This window comes from Dryobates pubescens, chromosome 20, assembly GCF_014839835.1.
Source record: "Dryobates pubescens isolate bDryPub1 chromosome 20, bDryPub1.pri, whole genome shotgun sequence".
Lineage (NCBI taxonomy): Eukaryota > Metazoa > Chordata > Aves > Piciformes > Picidae > Dryobates > Dryobates pubescens.
In genome coordinates this window covers 16,303,720-16,319,455 of record NC_071631.1, presented here as the reverse complement: position 1 = coordinate 16,319,455, position 15,736 = coordinate 16,303,720, and the positions used below count along the sequence as shown (strand labels likewise).

Below are 15,736 nucleotides of genomic sequence, written 5' to 3'. Positions count from 1 at the left end.
CTGTAAATTTCATTAGAAAGTGGATTTGTGTGCCTGCCAGGAGCAGGCCACTTTGCAGCTTCATTGATCTGCCCAAACCATGTGTTGTGCAAGTGCCTTCCTCAGCAGATTCTTAAAGAGCTCACTGCTGCTTGCTCCTACCCCAAAAATGTGCCTTGTTTCCTTGCTAGTCTCCTCTCTTCCCCTCTCTCTCTCTTTCTCTCTCTTTTCTTTCTGGTGCAAATGCATCATTTGTTTACTAATCACGTTGCATCCTCAGCTGAATAGAGTCAGCCCACCGGCTGTGTGGGCAAGGATAGAGCAGCTGAGAAGGAAAATGTCACTCGTACTTCAGTTCATTTGATGTGCTCTGTGCTCAAATGCCCGTCCCACGCTGTGGAGGCCAAAGACTTTGCACAACCCCTGCATCTCTTAGCTCTCCAGTGAGGTCACCTGTGGTTCTGACACCCCTTCGAAGAAGCTTCCTTCCCTTCTGCTGTCCCCAGAGCTGTCTATCCCTGTGCAACCACAGCTCTAGATCTTGTGGGGAGGTGTGATGGAAGCACAGATGGTATATTCTGTCTTACTAGGGAAAAAATGCCCAGGGAGCTGTGGCACTGCCAGACTTGTGGATGCAGGAGCAACGTGCACCTCCCCAAGGCTGGGCAGGGGAATGTAGCTGATGCTGAATCCCCTTTGCCTTACAGCGTGTTTGCAGCACACCTGCCTAAGTTAAAGGTAATGCAGGGGGGCTCTGTGCAGCCACCACAGGGGCATATAGCCTGTGTGAAGCTACAGCTGCTCTTGTCTTGTGAGATGTGGGGCAATGGCTGAACATTGGGAAGAAAAGCTTGGGGGGAGCCTCTGGTGCACTTCTTGGTGTATGGGTGAAAAACACGGGAAGAAATCCCTGTCCTGGAGCTGTGGAACACAGGGCTGTCCTGCCTCCTGCCAAGGACTGCCACAGAAGGGGCTGAGGTTTGGCAAGATATTGGCAGCTCTCCCTCCCTGTGGGCTGCCAGCACAGTTGATGCCCAGGCCTGGTGAAGCTGGCTGTCCTCTCAGCTGGGAGAGAGGCTGCTTCACCTCTGCTGTACAACTGGGAGTTATTTTGAGAAGTTAAACCCAGGGCCTGAACAAAGAAGCCACAGCCTGGGCCAGCAGTATGGGCTGGCCTGGGGACAGGGCCTTGCTGACTGTCAGCATCCAGACAAGGGTTGAATTCATTGCCCATAAAGCTGAAGTGCTCTGCTGGTTTCCTGGCACCTCAGCATCTCTGCTGGAGCTGCCTGTTATTTATTTGCTTGCTGTCCAAGCAGATGGGCAGAAGCTTTCACTGAGGCAATGGCCTGGGTCCTGCTCCCTCCTGCCACCAGCACCTGAGCTCTTCCATACTCAGGCCAGTGATGCAGGGTTTCCCACCTGGCTGTAGGTGGCTTCTGTCCCCAAGCCTTTTCTGTCCCCAAGCCTTTTCTGTCCCCAGCTACAGGAGAGGCAGAGAGGAAGAATTGGAGGGAGGTGGTCTCCTGGGTCTTTCTTGCATTGTTTTTTTGGGCAGTGTGGGTGGTTCAGCCCCTTTGAAGGGAGGCACACAGTGTGTGCCCACCCATCTCTGCCCAGCAGAGGCACTGGGCACTGCACTGACTTGTGACAGGGCACTGGGCTGGCACTAGGAGCTGCCTTGCTTTGCTCCTTTGCCCAGCATGGTGATGCTGCTCAGCAGCCCAGAGCCTGGCCTTCATGGCTGGAGCTAATGCAGTTGTTAGGCTGAGGGAAGGGGTGGCCAGGGTGCAGCTGCCAGGGGAACTGGAAGTGTTGGAAGCCTCCCCAAAGCAGCAGTTTGCTCTCTGCAGCCCACGAGGGGGTTAAGTGAAAAATTAAATGTCTCTATCTCCTTCCTTGTGCTTTCTCATCTCCACCAACAGAGCTGAAGATGGGGGAGGATTTTTTTTTCCCTTCTATATTTAGCTTTGGAGAAATTGCTATAACTAATCGGCTTTAGGGTACTAGGGCTCTCTCTTTTATTTTATCTTCTTCTGTCACTAAGACCTCATCATGTGGCTGGGGACTGCAGCTTGCTGGCTTACTCTGTTTGCCAGGCTCAGGTTTTGCTGGCTTTTTTTTGTTGTTGTTGTGTGTTGGCTCTTTTTTTTTTGTTATGGAGTCAATTAATAACCCATAAAAATAACACCTCCAGCTGTTCCACTTGCAGCTGCTGGGCTGGAGTCTAATTACCCTGCCTTGGATCCCAAAGCCTGCTTTGCATGTAAAAGTGCCAGTGAATAGGAGCAGGCAGAGGAGATGGCAATGCAAAAAAAAAAAGAAAAAAAGGGTGCTATTTTTAGCCTTTTCAAGCCAAATGTAAAAAGACCCTTAGGCTGCTTGTGTCCTGCTGGATCTGATCCTCTGCACAATATTGTTCCCATGGCTCAGTGCAGCAGCCAGGGTGGGCTGGGGTTTATTTTTGGCAGCTTGCTTGTCTGCCTTTGAAACCTCTTCCTGGGTCGGTTTGAGCAGCGCTGTGTCGATGTGTCTCACATCCATGTTCTAATGGTTTTCCTGCAGTCACCTGTGGTTCTCTCTGTGATGCTGAGTGGGGCAGTGCTGCATGGGATGGGGAGAGGCAGGGATGGGGAGTGAAGTGTGACAGTTTTAGGCTCTGCCTTTAAGAAAAGGACAGCTACCGAATTCTCTACGACCACAGGAAGGGACGCACGGTGGAGTTTGTACTTCAGAGTGGTGGTTAAGTGGTGCTTGGACCCCCTCAGGAAGTCCTTTCCTACTGACTGAGATATAAAATTAATTTAGCAAGAACACTGGTAGGTGCAGTGATCTCCTCCTCAGGTCATCCTGTCTGTCTTGCACCTTCTTCTGAATTCATTAGGCAAACCTGCTGGGCAGGATGTCTTCTCCCACTCTGGAGCCTGGGGGTCTGCTCAGCTGGTGCTTCCTCAACTCCCCACACTGCCATATTCAGCTGACTCCTTGGGTGCTCAAGGCCCTTCTCCTTTCTTGCTCCCTGTAGAGGTGGTGCAGCAAAGGCTCAGGAAGGCCCCAACACATGGGGTTGGCGACAGGGCACTCAGGAAGCATTTGGCTTGTTTCCAGTCTCAGTCCAGGCAGCTGTACTGGGCCATATTGGTTCTTGTCATCATTGGGCTGTTGTTTCATTCAGACTCTGGCTCGTTTTGACCGAAAGCAGATCCAACAGAACAGCTGTTCATTAGCTAATTTGAGACACTTAGTGGTCACACATCAGTCTGTCACTACCAGCTTGAAACCACGACTCCAAATAGGCTTCCTGTGCTGAAGCTCATCTCCTTCATTAAACCCAGGGATTCTGAGACTGCTGTTTGGAAGCTGCCCTCGAAAAAAACCACCAACAACCCAAACAAACCAAACCTCACCCCCTACACATCCCACTTGCACGGAGGTGGCAGAGCTAGTGCTTGACTCAAAAGACAACTCCGCTTCTTCCTTCTCTGTGCAGGCTCTCCCTCCCCCATGCTGACAGCTACAAGAGCCAGGAGGTGTTAAATAAGTCATCTCTCATCCCTAGAGAGATGGCGCCCGACCCTCAGTGGATATCCCTTCAGTGGAGCTCTGCCACCACTTCACTTACTCAGGGATAGAGGATGCTTTCAATCTCCATTCAATCTTGCCCAGCAAAGAGATTGCAAACCTGGCTTTCCATCACACACTGCATTAGCCAAATTAATTCCAGGACTGAGAGCCAGGCAGCGGTGCTGGAGACCGAGACAGATTAATGCTGCGGCCATGTCAAAATCAGCATTGCTGCTGCCAGGATGCAGCCAGCCTCCTGCCTAGCAGTGCCCTCCATCTCACACTTCCCAGGAGCACTGAACTCGCTGGGATCACTGACACTGACAACTCAATTGGAAGGAACATCTGTCTCTAAACTGTGCTCCCCATTCAGGCCGCCGCCGCCACTGCAAGTGGGTGACATCTTTCACGCGTCCTGCTCGCTTTCTTTTAATCTCCCAAGCTCAGGCATGCCTGTGGAGCACAGGAAGGTTCCTCCCCTGTGACAAGGAAAAAGAAATTAGCGAGCAGCTTGAGCCTGTGTAGCAAATAATGAGATTGCCTTGGATACAGGACTGGAATTCATGCGAAGAATCCTGCTGATCGGAGAAGATAAGCAGCGTTTCTAGGGCGTCATAAGACTTATGTTCCTCGTGTGTTGTCTAAGAGGCCTTTAGATGAAGGCTGCCAGCTCTGGACTTCTCCACAGAGAGTGTGATTTGAAAAATAAGCCCTGAAAATAGCTAGACTGGTGGTTATTTTGGTGTGCCAGTGCCTCATAATGATATGCCTTCAGGCAGGAGAATAAGCTATACAGATAGAGGCGGTGTTGTGTTGGAGGAGCAACCACCACAAAGGAAGCTTGTCCTGACTGAGCTCCAGTGAAAGGCCCAGTGTTTATCCACAGGGCACAGACTGGTGGAGTCAGGGCACACTTGAAAAGGAGCTAGATGTGTGGAAAACTTTTAATAAGAAGTAATAGTTTCTTATTACTCTAAGGGTGTTTAAAATTTATATATATATAAACTTATCAACATTTTACAGGCAGACAGGGGCCTGGAGAGCAACTCCCGACAGCTGGATTCAGCGCTTGAAGTAGAGGAGAGTATTTGCACTATCAGACTCATTAAAAAGAGGGATAGTAAACAGCCTTTGGGTTTATTTTTACAAGGAATTTATTCATCCTGCATTTGCTATGCCTCTTAGCTGAAATGGGTATTTTTTTTTTCTAAGGACTGAAAAGTGCTATTAAGGAACTGATCTGATCCAGGCATCTCACTTAAAGAGGTGACTGGTAGCAGGCTGTGTGCTCTGAGCTGGTACCAGGCAGCTCCTGGGCAGTGATGGGCACAAGGGGTGTTTCTAAAGACAATGACAACATTTGGGCACCCCCAACAGCCCAGTAAACCTCCCTTGCTTTCAGCTCCAGCTCCCTGTATTACGAGCATGACATCTTCAGCAACAATAAAAGATCCCAGCAAGTAAGTTATCATCTGAGTGTTTTTTCTCTTTATACTGGGAAAAAGGTTGTGGGGAGTGAGTTCTCACTGATATTCTGCCCACCCTGTGCTACCTCCTGAGATCTGAGGGATGAAATAATCCTGTGGGAGCCCCAAAGGGTGTCTCCCCCTAAGAAGGGAGTTAATGCCCTGGTTACAAGTATCCAACATGGGTACTGAAATGAGTGTTGGATTTGATGCTTCATCCACTCTGCTGGCTCTTCATGCTTCAGTTATTTCTGCAGGAGCAGCCCCCCCCCCCCCCCCCCCTTTGTGCCACCTGCTCTCTGCTTTACTTGGGAGCAGGGACACTAAATTCCATGCAGGAACTCTTGTATGGTTATGGGCTTTGCAATGAGAGGCTGTGAATAAAGGCTGGGATGCTTTCCACACACTTCATCCTGATTCATCTGTTTTATGAATCAGGACTTAGTTCTATTTGCTAATGATTGGCTACGTAATGTTTGCTATGTCAATGGTGCCTGTGCTCTGATGTCAGCTGCTGGAGGCCAAGAGCTGGCAGCTGGTGTCTCTGGCCAGCTCCCAGCCTACAATTCAATTTCCCTATCAGTCACTTAAGAAGAAAGGACAAAAACATGGTTCTGACTGTGGCATCAAAACATACAGGGCTCTGGTCTACAGGGACATTGAAGGCCTTTCTACACTGTGACACATGGGGATAACTCAAATAATGGTGTAAAGTTAGCACACATTCATTTAGGCTGCACTTAACAGGCCAGTTTTATCCTTACTAGAAGTCTCAGCACAAGAGTTGAACACCTTCTAGGTTTTGTACATTAGCATCACCTCTCTGAACACAGATGGATCTGGAGGCATTTTATTCTGTCCCAAATCTTGTCATTGATGGAAAACTACCACAGAGCTCAAAGGCAGCAGCCTCTGTGAATCAGGGGATCACCTTGGAAGGGATGAACTCCAGTCTGCTTTCTCATCCTGACTTACTGCATGGTTTTCCCTCCAGCAGTTTGAGAACCTCAGAATTTATTTCTGTATCTTGTGATTATTAGTATCTTCCTGGCTATAACAAAGAGCTTTAAGATCTCCAGAGATAGGTGGAGAAATTTCTCCTGCTGTGCACTTACCCCAGGGAGCTTACAAAAATCCCTGGAGATGTCACAGAGAGCACTGAATGAACTCAAGAGTGCCACAGCTCCTTTAGTTTCAAGAGTAAAGGAGTGAAGGAATTCACACCACCTCATACCCATGACCACCAGATGCTGGCTCCCTAGATTAACAAGGAAAGGAAAAAGGAAAGTGACACTAGTTAAGTACCTATAAGGCATTTAGGAACAACGCTGTGTAAACCGGAATCGCCTTGCCCCAGGGCACAACTCTGTCCCATTAGCAGTCATCATGCTTATTTTAGCTGTAAATGTTGTCACTTGGGACCATTTTTGTGGTGTTAAAGGTTTGGGAAGCAGGGATTTATTTCAGTGTAGCTGGTGGTACATAAAAAATATTCCACTGACTCAGATGGGACTGATTTATTAGGGAGCAGCTCTTGAAGAACTCCAGCTTATCTGAACTCAACATCTCATCCCTCTTTCACATCCTTTTAATAAACATCCAGCTTAGCTGCAAGACCTTGAATGAACACATGTTCTCTCTTGTTCAGCACTCCTAACAGCCTCCTCTTTACCATGCAGGAGCTGCAAAGATGAGACCTGCTGGACAGTAAGCCAGGACCACTTCACTTTTAGTCACCATCTGTGATGCCAGTAAAAGGCACCAGAGCGAGTCCCTGCCTGCTGGAGTTCCAGAGGTTTGCACTGAACTACAGCAAGGCCAGAGGCGTTTTGAATCTTGTACACACCAGCCCTGCACTGCTCCCAGGCACAAGTTAGTTATTACTAAGGATAAACTACCAATAGTTCTCATTCCTTCCTGTGGCAACATTGCCTAAAACAGCTTGGAGCTGTGTCACCACAGTTCCTATCGTGAAGGAATGTGATCCAGGAAAAGTGGAGCAGAGTGACCAACCATGCATAGCCTCCTGAATGCCCTTCTGCCTTTCATGTCTAGCAAGCAGCATTCCTCCTTTTCTGCCCGTACTGAACAGTTTGCACTTCCAGCCTGCATCCTCTGGGCTTTACTCTTCAGCATGCCTCACAGTTTTCCTTAAACATTTCACCCACCCTTTTTTTTCGTTTATATTCCTTCTAATGATGCACTGCTGGGGCTTCCACAAGAGATGTAACAGGAGTATAGGCAACAACAGAACTATTTAAACCCCCATTATTTGCCTTTTCTCTGTGTGTCTTGCTAAAATTATTCTTTCTGCAGAGAACAGGCAAGACACCTACCACGACTGATGTAGGCATTAAATTGTGGACTTTCACTTTAATGCTTTCACTCCATCAATAAACTTCAGACACCTTTAAAAGTCCAAATAAAGCTTTTGGAGTTATGTGGCCATTTGCTTAAATCGAACAGTGGCAGTAACTAAGAATTCAAACACTTCCCAGAACCTAAAGAGAGAAATGTTATGAACTAAGAGGAATCTGAGTGGGCGTAAATTCCTTGCCCTGGTGAGATTGTATCTCAGGCTTTCAGAGCAGGAAAAGGACGTTACGGGCGTAATGGCATGGAATATCAATCAGATAGCCAAATCTAATTACAGAGCTACTAGATTAACTAGTTAACTTCAGCTAGATGAAGGCAACTGGCCAAGTGCCATGACAGAAACCAGATTCAGAGAGGCAATTTCTCAACAGATTAAACTTCTTGTAATCATTAGTCTCCGATCAGACAACGGAGTGTCCCTCACCAACTTTAAAAGACACGTGGTTTGTGTAAGAAAGAACTGTAGCTGAATCACTCATTAATAGTAACCACAAACTCAGCCTTCCTAGAGAAAGGATCACACTAAAAGGACATGATAATGTCTCTACATTTTAGTAGGAAGATTTATTTTCCAAGGGAGTAAGCCAGCAATAGAAATTATGTTGTGGGGAAAAATGCCTTAATAAAGTCACTGAAGGGAACAGAGGCATGGGTCCCTTATTTTCCAGTCCTTCTTTTAACACAGTTTGTGATACGCTGGTTCTGTGCAAAACACAGTTCTTGCTTTTAGTACATCATAGCTAAACTCTGTTGGGTATGGTCTTAAGATGTAACTCTTTCAGACATCCCAAACTGCAAAGCACCCTGGGCTGGGCGACTGCTGGCTGAGGACAGAGACAGATGAGGCAGAAAGGTGCTCAAGAGGTGACTGAAGCAGGTCCCTGGGAGTTCCTGCTCATGGGGCAGAGCTGGGCACCTACAGAGCTCCCTGCAGTGCCATGCCTTTGGAGTTCCTGGGACAGGTCCAGCACCTCCTCTGGTGATTAGCCTAAAGAGTGCAACTGCTTGCTACTAATGAAATGATATGGTGCTTTGTCTTTTGTCCAGCAGATACCGTCTGTGATCTCAGGCTGCAGACCTTTGTCCTTGCAGCAGCAATAAGCAGTATCCAGCGGGGTCTTTAGGGCAGTTTCCCTCCTGTTCTTGCTCCACCCTGAAGCACCCAGTGCACCACTACAGCTACCCCATGCTGTGGCCATTACACTGGAGCCTCACACCCTCTGCTTCTAATCCTACCCGGCACCCACTCAGAGCCCCTTAGGAGCCACAAATCCAGGCAGAGCTGTGGCCTCAAGACCAGGAGGGATGTATAGAATCATAGAATTGTTTTGGCTGGAAAAGACCTTTGAGTCTCAACTAGTTGAACAGTCGAGTTCACCACTCAGCCATGGCCCTCTGCACAGCATCTACATGGCTTTTAAATAGCTCCAGGGATGGGGATGCCACCACTGCTCTAGGCAGCCTGATCAAGGGCTTGACAACCCTTTTGAGACAGGGTCCTCCCTAATGTCCAACCTAAACATCGCCAAGCAAGACTTGAGGCCATTTCCTCTTGCTTATTGCTTGTCATTTGGGAGATCGACCCCACCATGTCTTCAACCCTCTCTCAGTGAGTTGTAGAGAGCCAGGTCCCCCTTCAGCCTCTTTTTCTACAAACTAAGCAACTCCGGTTCCCTCAGCTACACCTCATGAGACTTGTTCTCCAGACCCTTCACCAGCTTCTGGACTCTCCAGCACCTCAACGCCTTTCTCGAAGTGAGAGACCCAAAGCTGAACCCACTTATTTGAGGTGCAGCCTGCCCAGCACCCAGTACAGGGGGACAATGACTTCCCTAGTCCTGCTGGCCACACTATCGCCTACAGCCCAGGATGTTGTTGGCCACCGGAGCACATGCCAGCCCACGCTCATTCCCCGTGCCCGTGTGTGTGGGCTGCCTCTACCCCCGCGATGCCCCACGGCCCGCAGCGCGCATGCTCACTGCCCACCCCAGGCAGCAGCCGGGCGCCATTGCGCGGGCGCGGAGGCAGCGCCCGCGATCCCCCCTCCCGCCTCCCGCTCGCGCATGCGCAGCCCTGGCCGGGGGCCAAGCGCCGCCCGCGCCCTGTCACCAGTAACAACAGGCGGCGGCGGCCGCCCGACGCCCCTCCCCCGCCGGAACCGGCGCGGCGCTGCTCAGCGCCGGCATGAGGCCAGAGCGCGGCCGGCCGGCGGCACGGGAGGCGGTAAGGGTCGGCGCGCGGCTGTTTGCTCCTGTCCTCCCCCGCCTTTCCTTCGTCGTACCCTTCTGTTCGTGCTCCCCGCTTCCCCCCGCCGCCTCTTCTCCTCAGCCTCATTGCCGCCGGTGCTCTCCCCCGCGGCCAGTTTCCCTCTGTCCGACCCCTGCTCGCTCTCCACCGGCTCCTCGGTGTCCGCGGCAGCGGGCTGGGGCTTGGCCGTGAGCCGCGAGGAACTGGGTGCTGGTGAGGGGTGGCGGTGGGGCTGGGGTTTACGGCCCGCGGGCGGGCCGGTCACGGCGGTCCCGGGGCTCCCGTTCTCTCCCGGGTGGGTGGCCCTGTTGGGATCCCCTCAGGGGCAGTGTGGGGCTCTCCCGGCGCTGGGCAGCCGCCGCCACGCTGTCACAGGTGTCCGCCGGATCCGGATCCCGTCCGCTCCGGGAGCTTCTCCGCCGTGGCCCGGCGCGGCCCGGGGGGACCCGGCGGGGAGAGGGCAGCACGGTCCCGGAGAGCGGTGATAAGGAACGCGGAGTTTCTTTGTTGTGTAACTCTTTTTGTCCGAGGATTAGAGAGGCTTCTTTCCCCCCCGCCCCCCTTCTCCTGATTTAGGTGTGTGGTTTTTTGAATTCAGGGTAGTCATGGGTAAATTCCTGGCTGGAGTAGGATGTCGGGTGAACTTCGGTGACTGGAATTTATCGTTGGCTGCTTCTCGTGTCTGAGGAGCTGCCGTGCTCCTCAGCTGGAGCCGGTTAACGCTTTCCAGCAGCGCCGTAGATAACATGAGAACGCGTGAAAAGAAAAAAAGGGAGAAGAAATGCAGAAGTGAACTCAACTTGCTGCAATAAAACCATTTCTTGCACAAACGAGCCTGGCTAGCAGCCTGCGGGTACATCTGCAAGTGCTACAGCCAGTGTTTTTCCAATCAGTAGAATTGAATTAAGAAGAGTTTGGGTCAAATGCTTTGCTGGGGAAAGCAGACACAAAGCTTTGGGAATAACTCCTGGTTGTTTTGCCAGGGAATTTTCTTTCTTTCTGTGTTTTTTTTCTTTCCCTGGATGTATATTGGAATGTTTGTAGTTTCACTGAAGTTTTTCTCCCCAGCTCTCTCTTAACTTTCTCTTTCAAAAGTCTTAATCCATTTGCTTTGGAAATGATAAAGGAATGCCTTAGAGCAGTGTGCTGTAGTGAGCTGTTGTTTGCTTTCTGAAAACAAAGTTGGTTTTGTTGTTTGTTTGAACACTTGGAATGTTTTTTAACCTCCATTTTTGTTGTTTGGGGCTTTTTTTTAAGCCAGTCCCAGTTCAGAATGCCCCATAAGCAAGGCCACCCACTTACCGTACTGGGAGCCTGGGTGCTGCTTTCCTTCCTTTACTGCTGTGTGTCAGTGTGTTGGTTTTTTTCTCAGCAGCAGCAGCACAGGAAGTCTCACCATCCTGAGGAAGAGTCATAGAGGGTGTTGAAGATTGGTTACTAAAACTGGGCTTGAAAATGTGCTAAATTTGCCTCGTCTTTGGAAGGAATGACAAGTCATTTCTGACAAAAATACGCGTGGCTTTTGCAGGGCCCCGGTGCCTCCCCCAGCAAAAAGAAAAAGCCGTCAAGGAATTGTGAAGGATTTCCTGGGGGACTGCTAGCATGATATCACGCAGAGAGTGCTTGTAAGAGAGGGTTGGAAATGGCTTCCTACATTTGACAGATGCTTTTAAACACTTCTTTTTCAGGTTTGAGTTGACCTCACTAAACTGCAGCCATGGTGCAGAAGTACCAATCCCCTGTGCGGGTGTATAAACACCCTTTTGAGTTAATTATGGCTGTAAGTATGAATTTTTTTGCTGCACTTTTCTTTCTTGACAGTTCCTTGGGTTGCTAAGCACTTACTGAGCTCAGTTTGATAGGTACTGTCGAATGTGCAAATCAGAAACGGAGCACAAAAGATGAGATGTGTGTGTTTTGATGGTTTCTTCTCTACCCAGAGTATATTTTACATAACGTGTTCTTTTTTTCTCTTCCAAAGTTTAGCCATAGTTCATGGATTTGTTTTAAAGTTAGAGCAAAAGTAGGCTCAAAGTGTGCTTGCCAGTTGATTACTGGGGACAATCTGTACTAAGATGGGAGAAAGTGTCAAGTACGGTGATTAAAAGATTGCTGTGGTTGTGTCTTCATCAGTTGACAGGATTAGAGAGGGCAGAGAAAGCCCTGAAAGCAAGGATAAGCCTGAATGGAAGAGAAGAAAGCATTCAGCACTGGTAGTACTTTGAGGGGGAAGAAAAAACTTTGGTAGGGTGCACAGTTGCTAATTTGTGTGTCAGTGTAACAAATAATAACAACAACAACAAAACCCTAATTAAGTTCCCTATTCTTTCTTCTTCTCCCTCTCCCTCCCTTTTTCCCTTGGAAAACAAAAAGGAAGTAGGTATTTGACATTTTAAAGTGTATTCAGCCAAACCCACAGCTGTGTGGCTGTCATGAGTTACAAAGAAGAGTTGAAGAGAACAGTCAGGTCAGCTTCTACCTGATAAAACCAGTGAAATAATAATCTAAATGAGAATTATTTTATTCCACTTGCTGAAAATACTATGTTTGATGGCTCCAGAGGAGAGTTTTAATAGTGTTCAGAGTAAATATTTGGATAGATCACATGGTTTGGAGTGCAGAGTTCCTTAGAGAAGTGACTCTCTGCAGTCACAGGGTAAAAAAGGCTTAGCTTACTCTTCAGGGAATACTTCCATTTCTTTTTATCTTATTCTTACAGCTGCCTCCAGTATTGCACAGACAGGTCTTGCTCTTGCAAACACTTCAAGGCAGAGAGCAGTTATTCTCATGAGTGGTGAAGAGCCTGACTGTGATATATTTAAGGTCTTTTAGGGCCTCACTATACTCTGACAGGGAGGCTTCAGATGGTTTCTGGTCTAAAATTGATTGTGTTTAACATCAGCCTTCAGTGAAGTATACTGGTTCATGTTCTTAGCCCACCAAAATGAGCTTCTTGGGCAAAATTCTCTGGCTGGCTGCTGCACTGCTGAGTCTTTATCTTGCTGTTGAGCTGAAGGCAAAAATTCTTCAGTTAAGTTCGTTCTTCATGGATATTTTAAGTCAAAATGCTGACCAGGACTTTTAACAATGCTTTATTTGGTGTAATTAGAAACACTTCTGGCTATTAATATAAGCCCTGATTTCTCAAACAGTTCTGTATCTTGGGGATAACATTGGAAGAATAGTCTTTCACAAATGCTTTTTTCTTACATGAAAGCTTTTCTCCTTCGGAAAGAAAGAGACTTTGCTGCATGCACAACTAAGATAAAACAATAGTTGAAAAATTAAGGCAGTGAACTAAGAGGAGAAGAATGTTTATTAAAAGAAACAGTCAGCTGAAGGGGATGCTTTCAGAGCCTGGGAGTTTAGTGACAATACATGTGATTTATTTTGTCAATGTCAGGGCAGAGAGTTATCTCTTGAACTTGTTCAGGATGTCACCACTGGCTGAACATCCTTCTTCTGCAGTGTTGCTTCTGTTAATACCTTTAAAACTTGTACATTTCCAAGGTGTGATCTATCAAAACTGTTCCTGCGTTCTCTGAAGTATGCAGAGTGCCTTTGTGAGCCAAATTCATAAAGAATCTAAACAGTCTGTGATAGCTTGACACTTTTCATTACTGTTTCCCCTTGGTGAAAGAGGGCTTGCAGAAGTTGAAGTATTTCTGGAAGGAATATTTGTGCCAAATGTTGCGCTCACTAAAGGGGAAGGAAGTACTACCTCACATGTTCTGAACAGAGTACAAGTGCTATAATGTTACCCTAACAGGGCCAGCAGCTCTCCTAAAATGAGGAACACGTACTAGTATATATCAAGCTTGAATTTAAAGCACCCCAAAAATGACTTTGTGGCTTTTATTCCCACCCAGTGTGTCCTCAACTAGACGTTTGCTCATGCCAGGGGTGCGTGGCTGTTGGTAAAAAAGCCTCTTGAAGAAAGCTTTGGTCAGCACGGCAGCAGTGCTCTTCACGCTGAGCTGTCTAACAAAACTTACTGTTTCTGGCCTGGGTCTTGTTGCCAGGTCTGTAGCCTGGGATCTCATCTTGGTCTTAAATGGTGAATACTTCTAAAATTTTATTTGAGCCATCATCTTCCCTTCCCTGAGAGTTTCATGGATCCAAAGAGGTAATTAATTCTTTAGAGCAGTAACGAAGATCACCAGTGTCAGCCAAGACCATGTGGATTGTAAAGATTTCCTGGATGCTATGTGTTCCAGTTACAAAGTGGAACTCATTATGGCAAACTAATGTTTAGCTTTCAGACAGAGAAATCAGCATAAAGTTCTTTTCTACAAGCCACCAAGTGAATGCCACTTAAATACAGAATCAGGTCATTTACACTACAAACTTCCTATTTGCCCACTTTTCCTTTCCTGAGTTTCTAAGAGGTACTTGAGGGAGAATGGAGTACAATCAGCATTCCATTCATGCTGCTCTAGTGTGTTGTGAGAGAACTTTGTTCTCTCTGTGAAGGGTGAGTGCAGCTATGTTGAGACAAAAAACTGGATTTAATTTGCCTTTGATCTGAGGCATGATTGACAAGGCAAGTGTTTTGCAGAAAATTAGGATATGGAGACTTTTAAAATAGGCACAGTGAAAATTCTTTTTCTGAGTTGAATTTGTTTTTCACTCTCATGTTCCTCCACTGAAATCCAAAGTTTGTCTGCTGAACCCTCTGTGACAATACACTTCAAGGCACAACCTCTTATCTCTCAGGAGAGAGCTGAAGAAGTGCTGCTGTTGGGCAATCATTGCTGCATGCTTCTTGCCTTCCCTTATCATTAAAGGCAAGCTATGTCAAATCTTAATATAAGCTACTCCCCTTGAAGATTTACTGGTGAATTGCATGGTTCCAGATAATATCTAAGTTGCTTTAAGAGCAGTAAGAACTGGATGCAAATCTTCCAATGAAACCATCTCCTCAACTCCAATCACAGGCTAGGAGCGATCACATTTCAGCCTGACACGCCTAACACTGGCAATAGGATTTCACCAAACGTTTGCCAGTTCTGATGGGATGACTTTTGCTCTGTGGCATATCTGTCATAATCAGCTTCTTGAAAAGTATCTGTCTGTATGTATATATTTAAAAAACCAACCCCAACAACTTGCACAGCTGTTCATCAGGCTGAATAGACTCTCCCCTTGTTTTTTCCTCCTGCTAGCCTTGAAGTTTACGTAAGGCTGGAAGCAGCTGAAATGTGGAGAAATGACTGTTTACTCAGCCTCACTTGTCAAGTTACCAAGGTTAAATATATTGGAGAGAAAAAAAAACACAACAGCAACCTGAGAAGCTGCTTCAATAAAACTTTTAAAGATTATAGAGAGGGCTGGAGCACCTCTCCTAATAGGACAGACTGAAAGAGTTGGGGCTGTTCAGTCTGGGGAAGAGAAGGCTCCGAGGTGACCTAATTGTGGCCTTCCAGTATCTGAAGGGGGCCTACAAGAAGGCTGGGGAGGGACTTCTCAGGATGTCAGGCAGTGATAGGACTAGGGGGAATGGAATGAAGCTAGAGGTGGGGAGATTCAGGCTGGATGTGAGGAGGAAGTTCTTCACCATGAGAGTGGTGAAGCCCTGGAATGGGTTGTCCAGGGAGGTAGTTAAGGCCCCATCCCTGGAGGTGTTTAAGCCCAGGCTGGATGAGGCTCTGGCCAGCCTGATCTAGTGTGGGGTGTCCCTACCCATGCAGGGGGGTTGGAACTAGATGATCCTTGTGGTCCCTTCCAACCCTGACTGATTCTATGATTCTATTTTTTTTTTTTCCATTGGCTTAAGGAGGTTTACATTTAAAGTAATATAGGGACTTTGCTGACTAAGTAGTTCTTAATATTAAAAGGCAGTTAAGAACTTGAATCTTTCTTAAGGCACATCAGGCTAAAATTAACTTTGGAGATTTACAGCTCATTTTCAATCTGACATGCATTAGATAATTCCCCTTGAGTTTAATATCCAAAGTAAATTCCAATAAGGAATAATCAGCTGCTTTGGCATTCCAAGGGTGGAAATGGAAAATAAGGGAGAATATTAAAACCCCCCCAGCCCCATATTGAATTGAACCATCGACCACAGGTGGGTTTTTTTATGTTCTGGAAGCCCTGGAAAT

The 15,736-nt window shown here is 47.5% G+C and overlaps 1 protein-coding gene across 1 annotated transcript in view; it reads left to right on the top strand.

Moving 5' to 3' along the window:
• Positions 1-9,528: 9,528 nt before the first annotated feature.
• Positions 9,529-15,736, top strand: part of SEC14L1 (SEC14 like lipid binding 1) — a 47,113-nt gene continuing 40,905 nt past the window's right edge. Inside the window, exons 1-2 of the mRNA XM_054170449.1 lie at positions 9,529-9,608; positions 11,321-11,412. Coding sequence (XP_054026424.1) covers positions 11,350-11,412 — 63 coding nt within the window. The 5' untranslated portion in view covers positions 9,529-9,608; positions 11,321-11,349. The remainder of the gene's footprint in view (positions 9,609-11,320; positions 11,413-15,736) is intronic.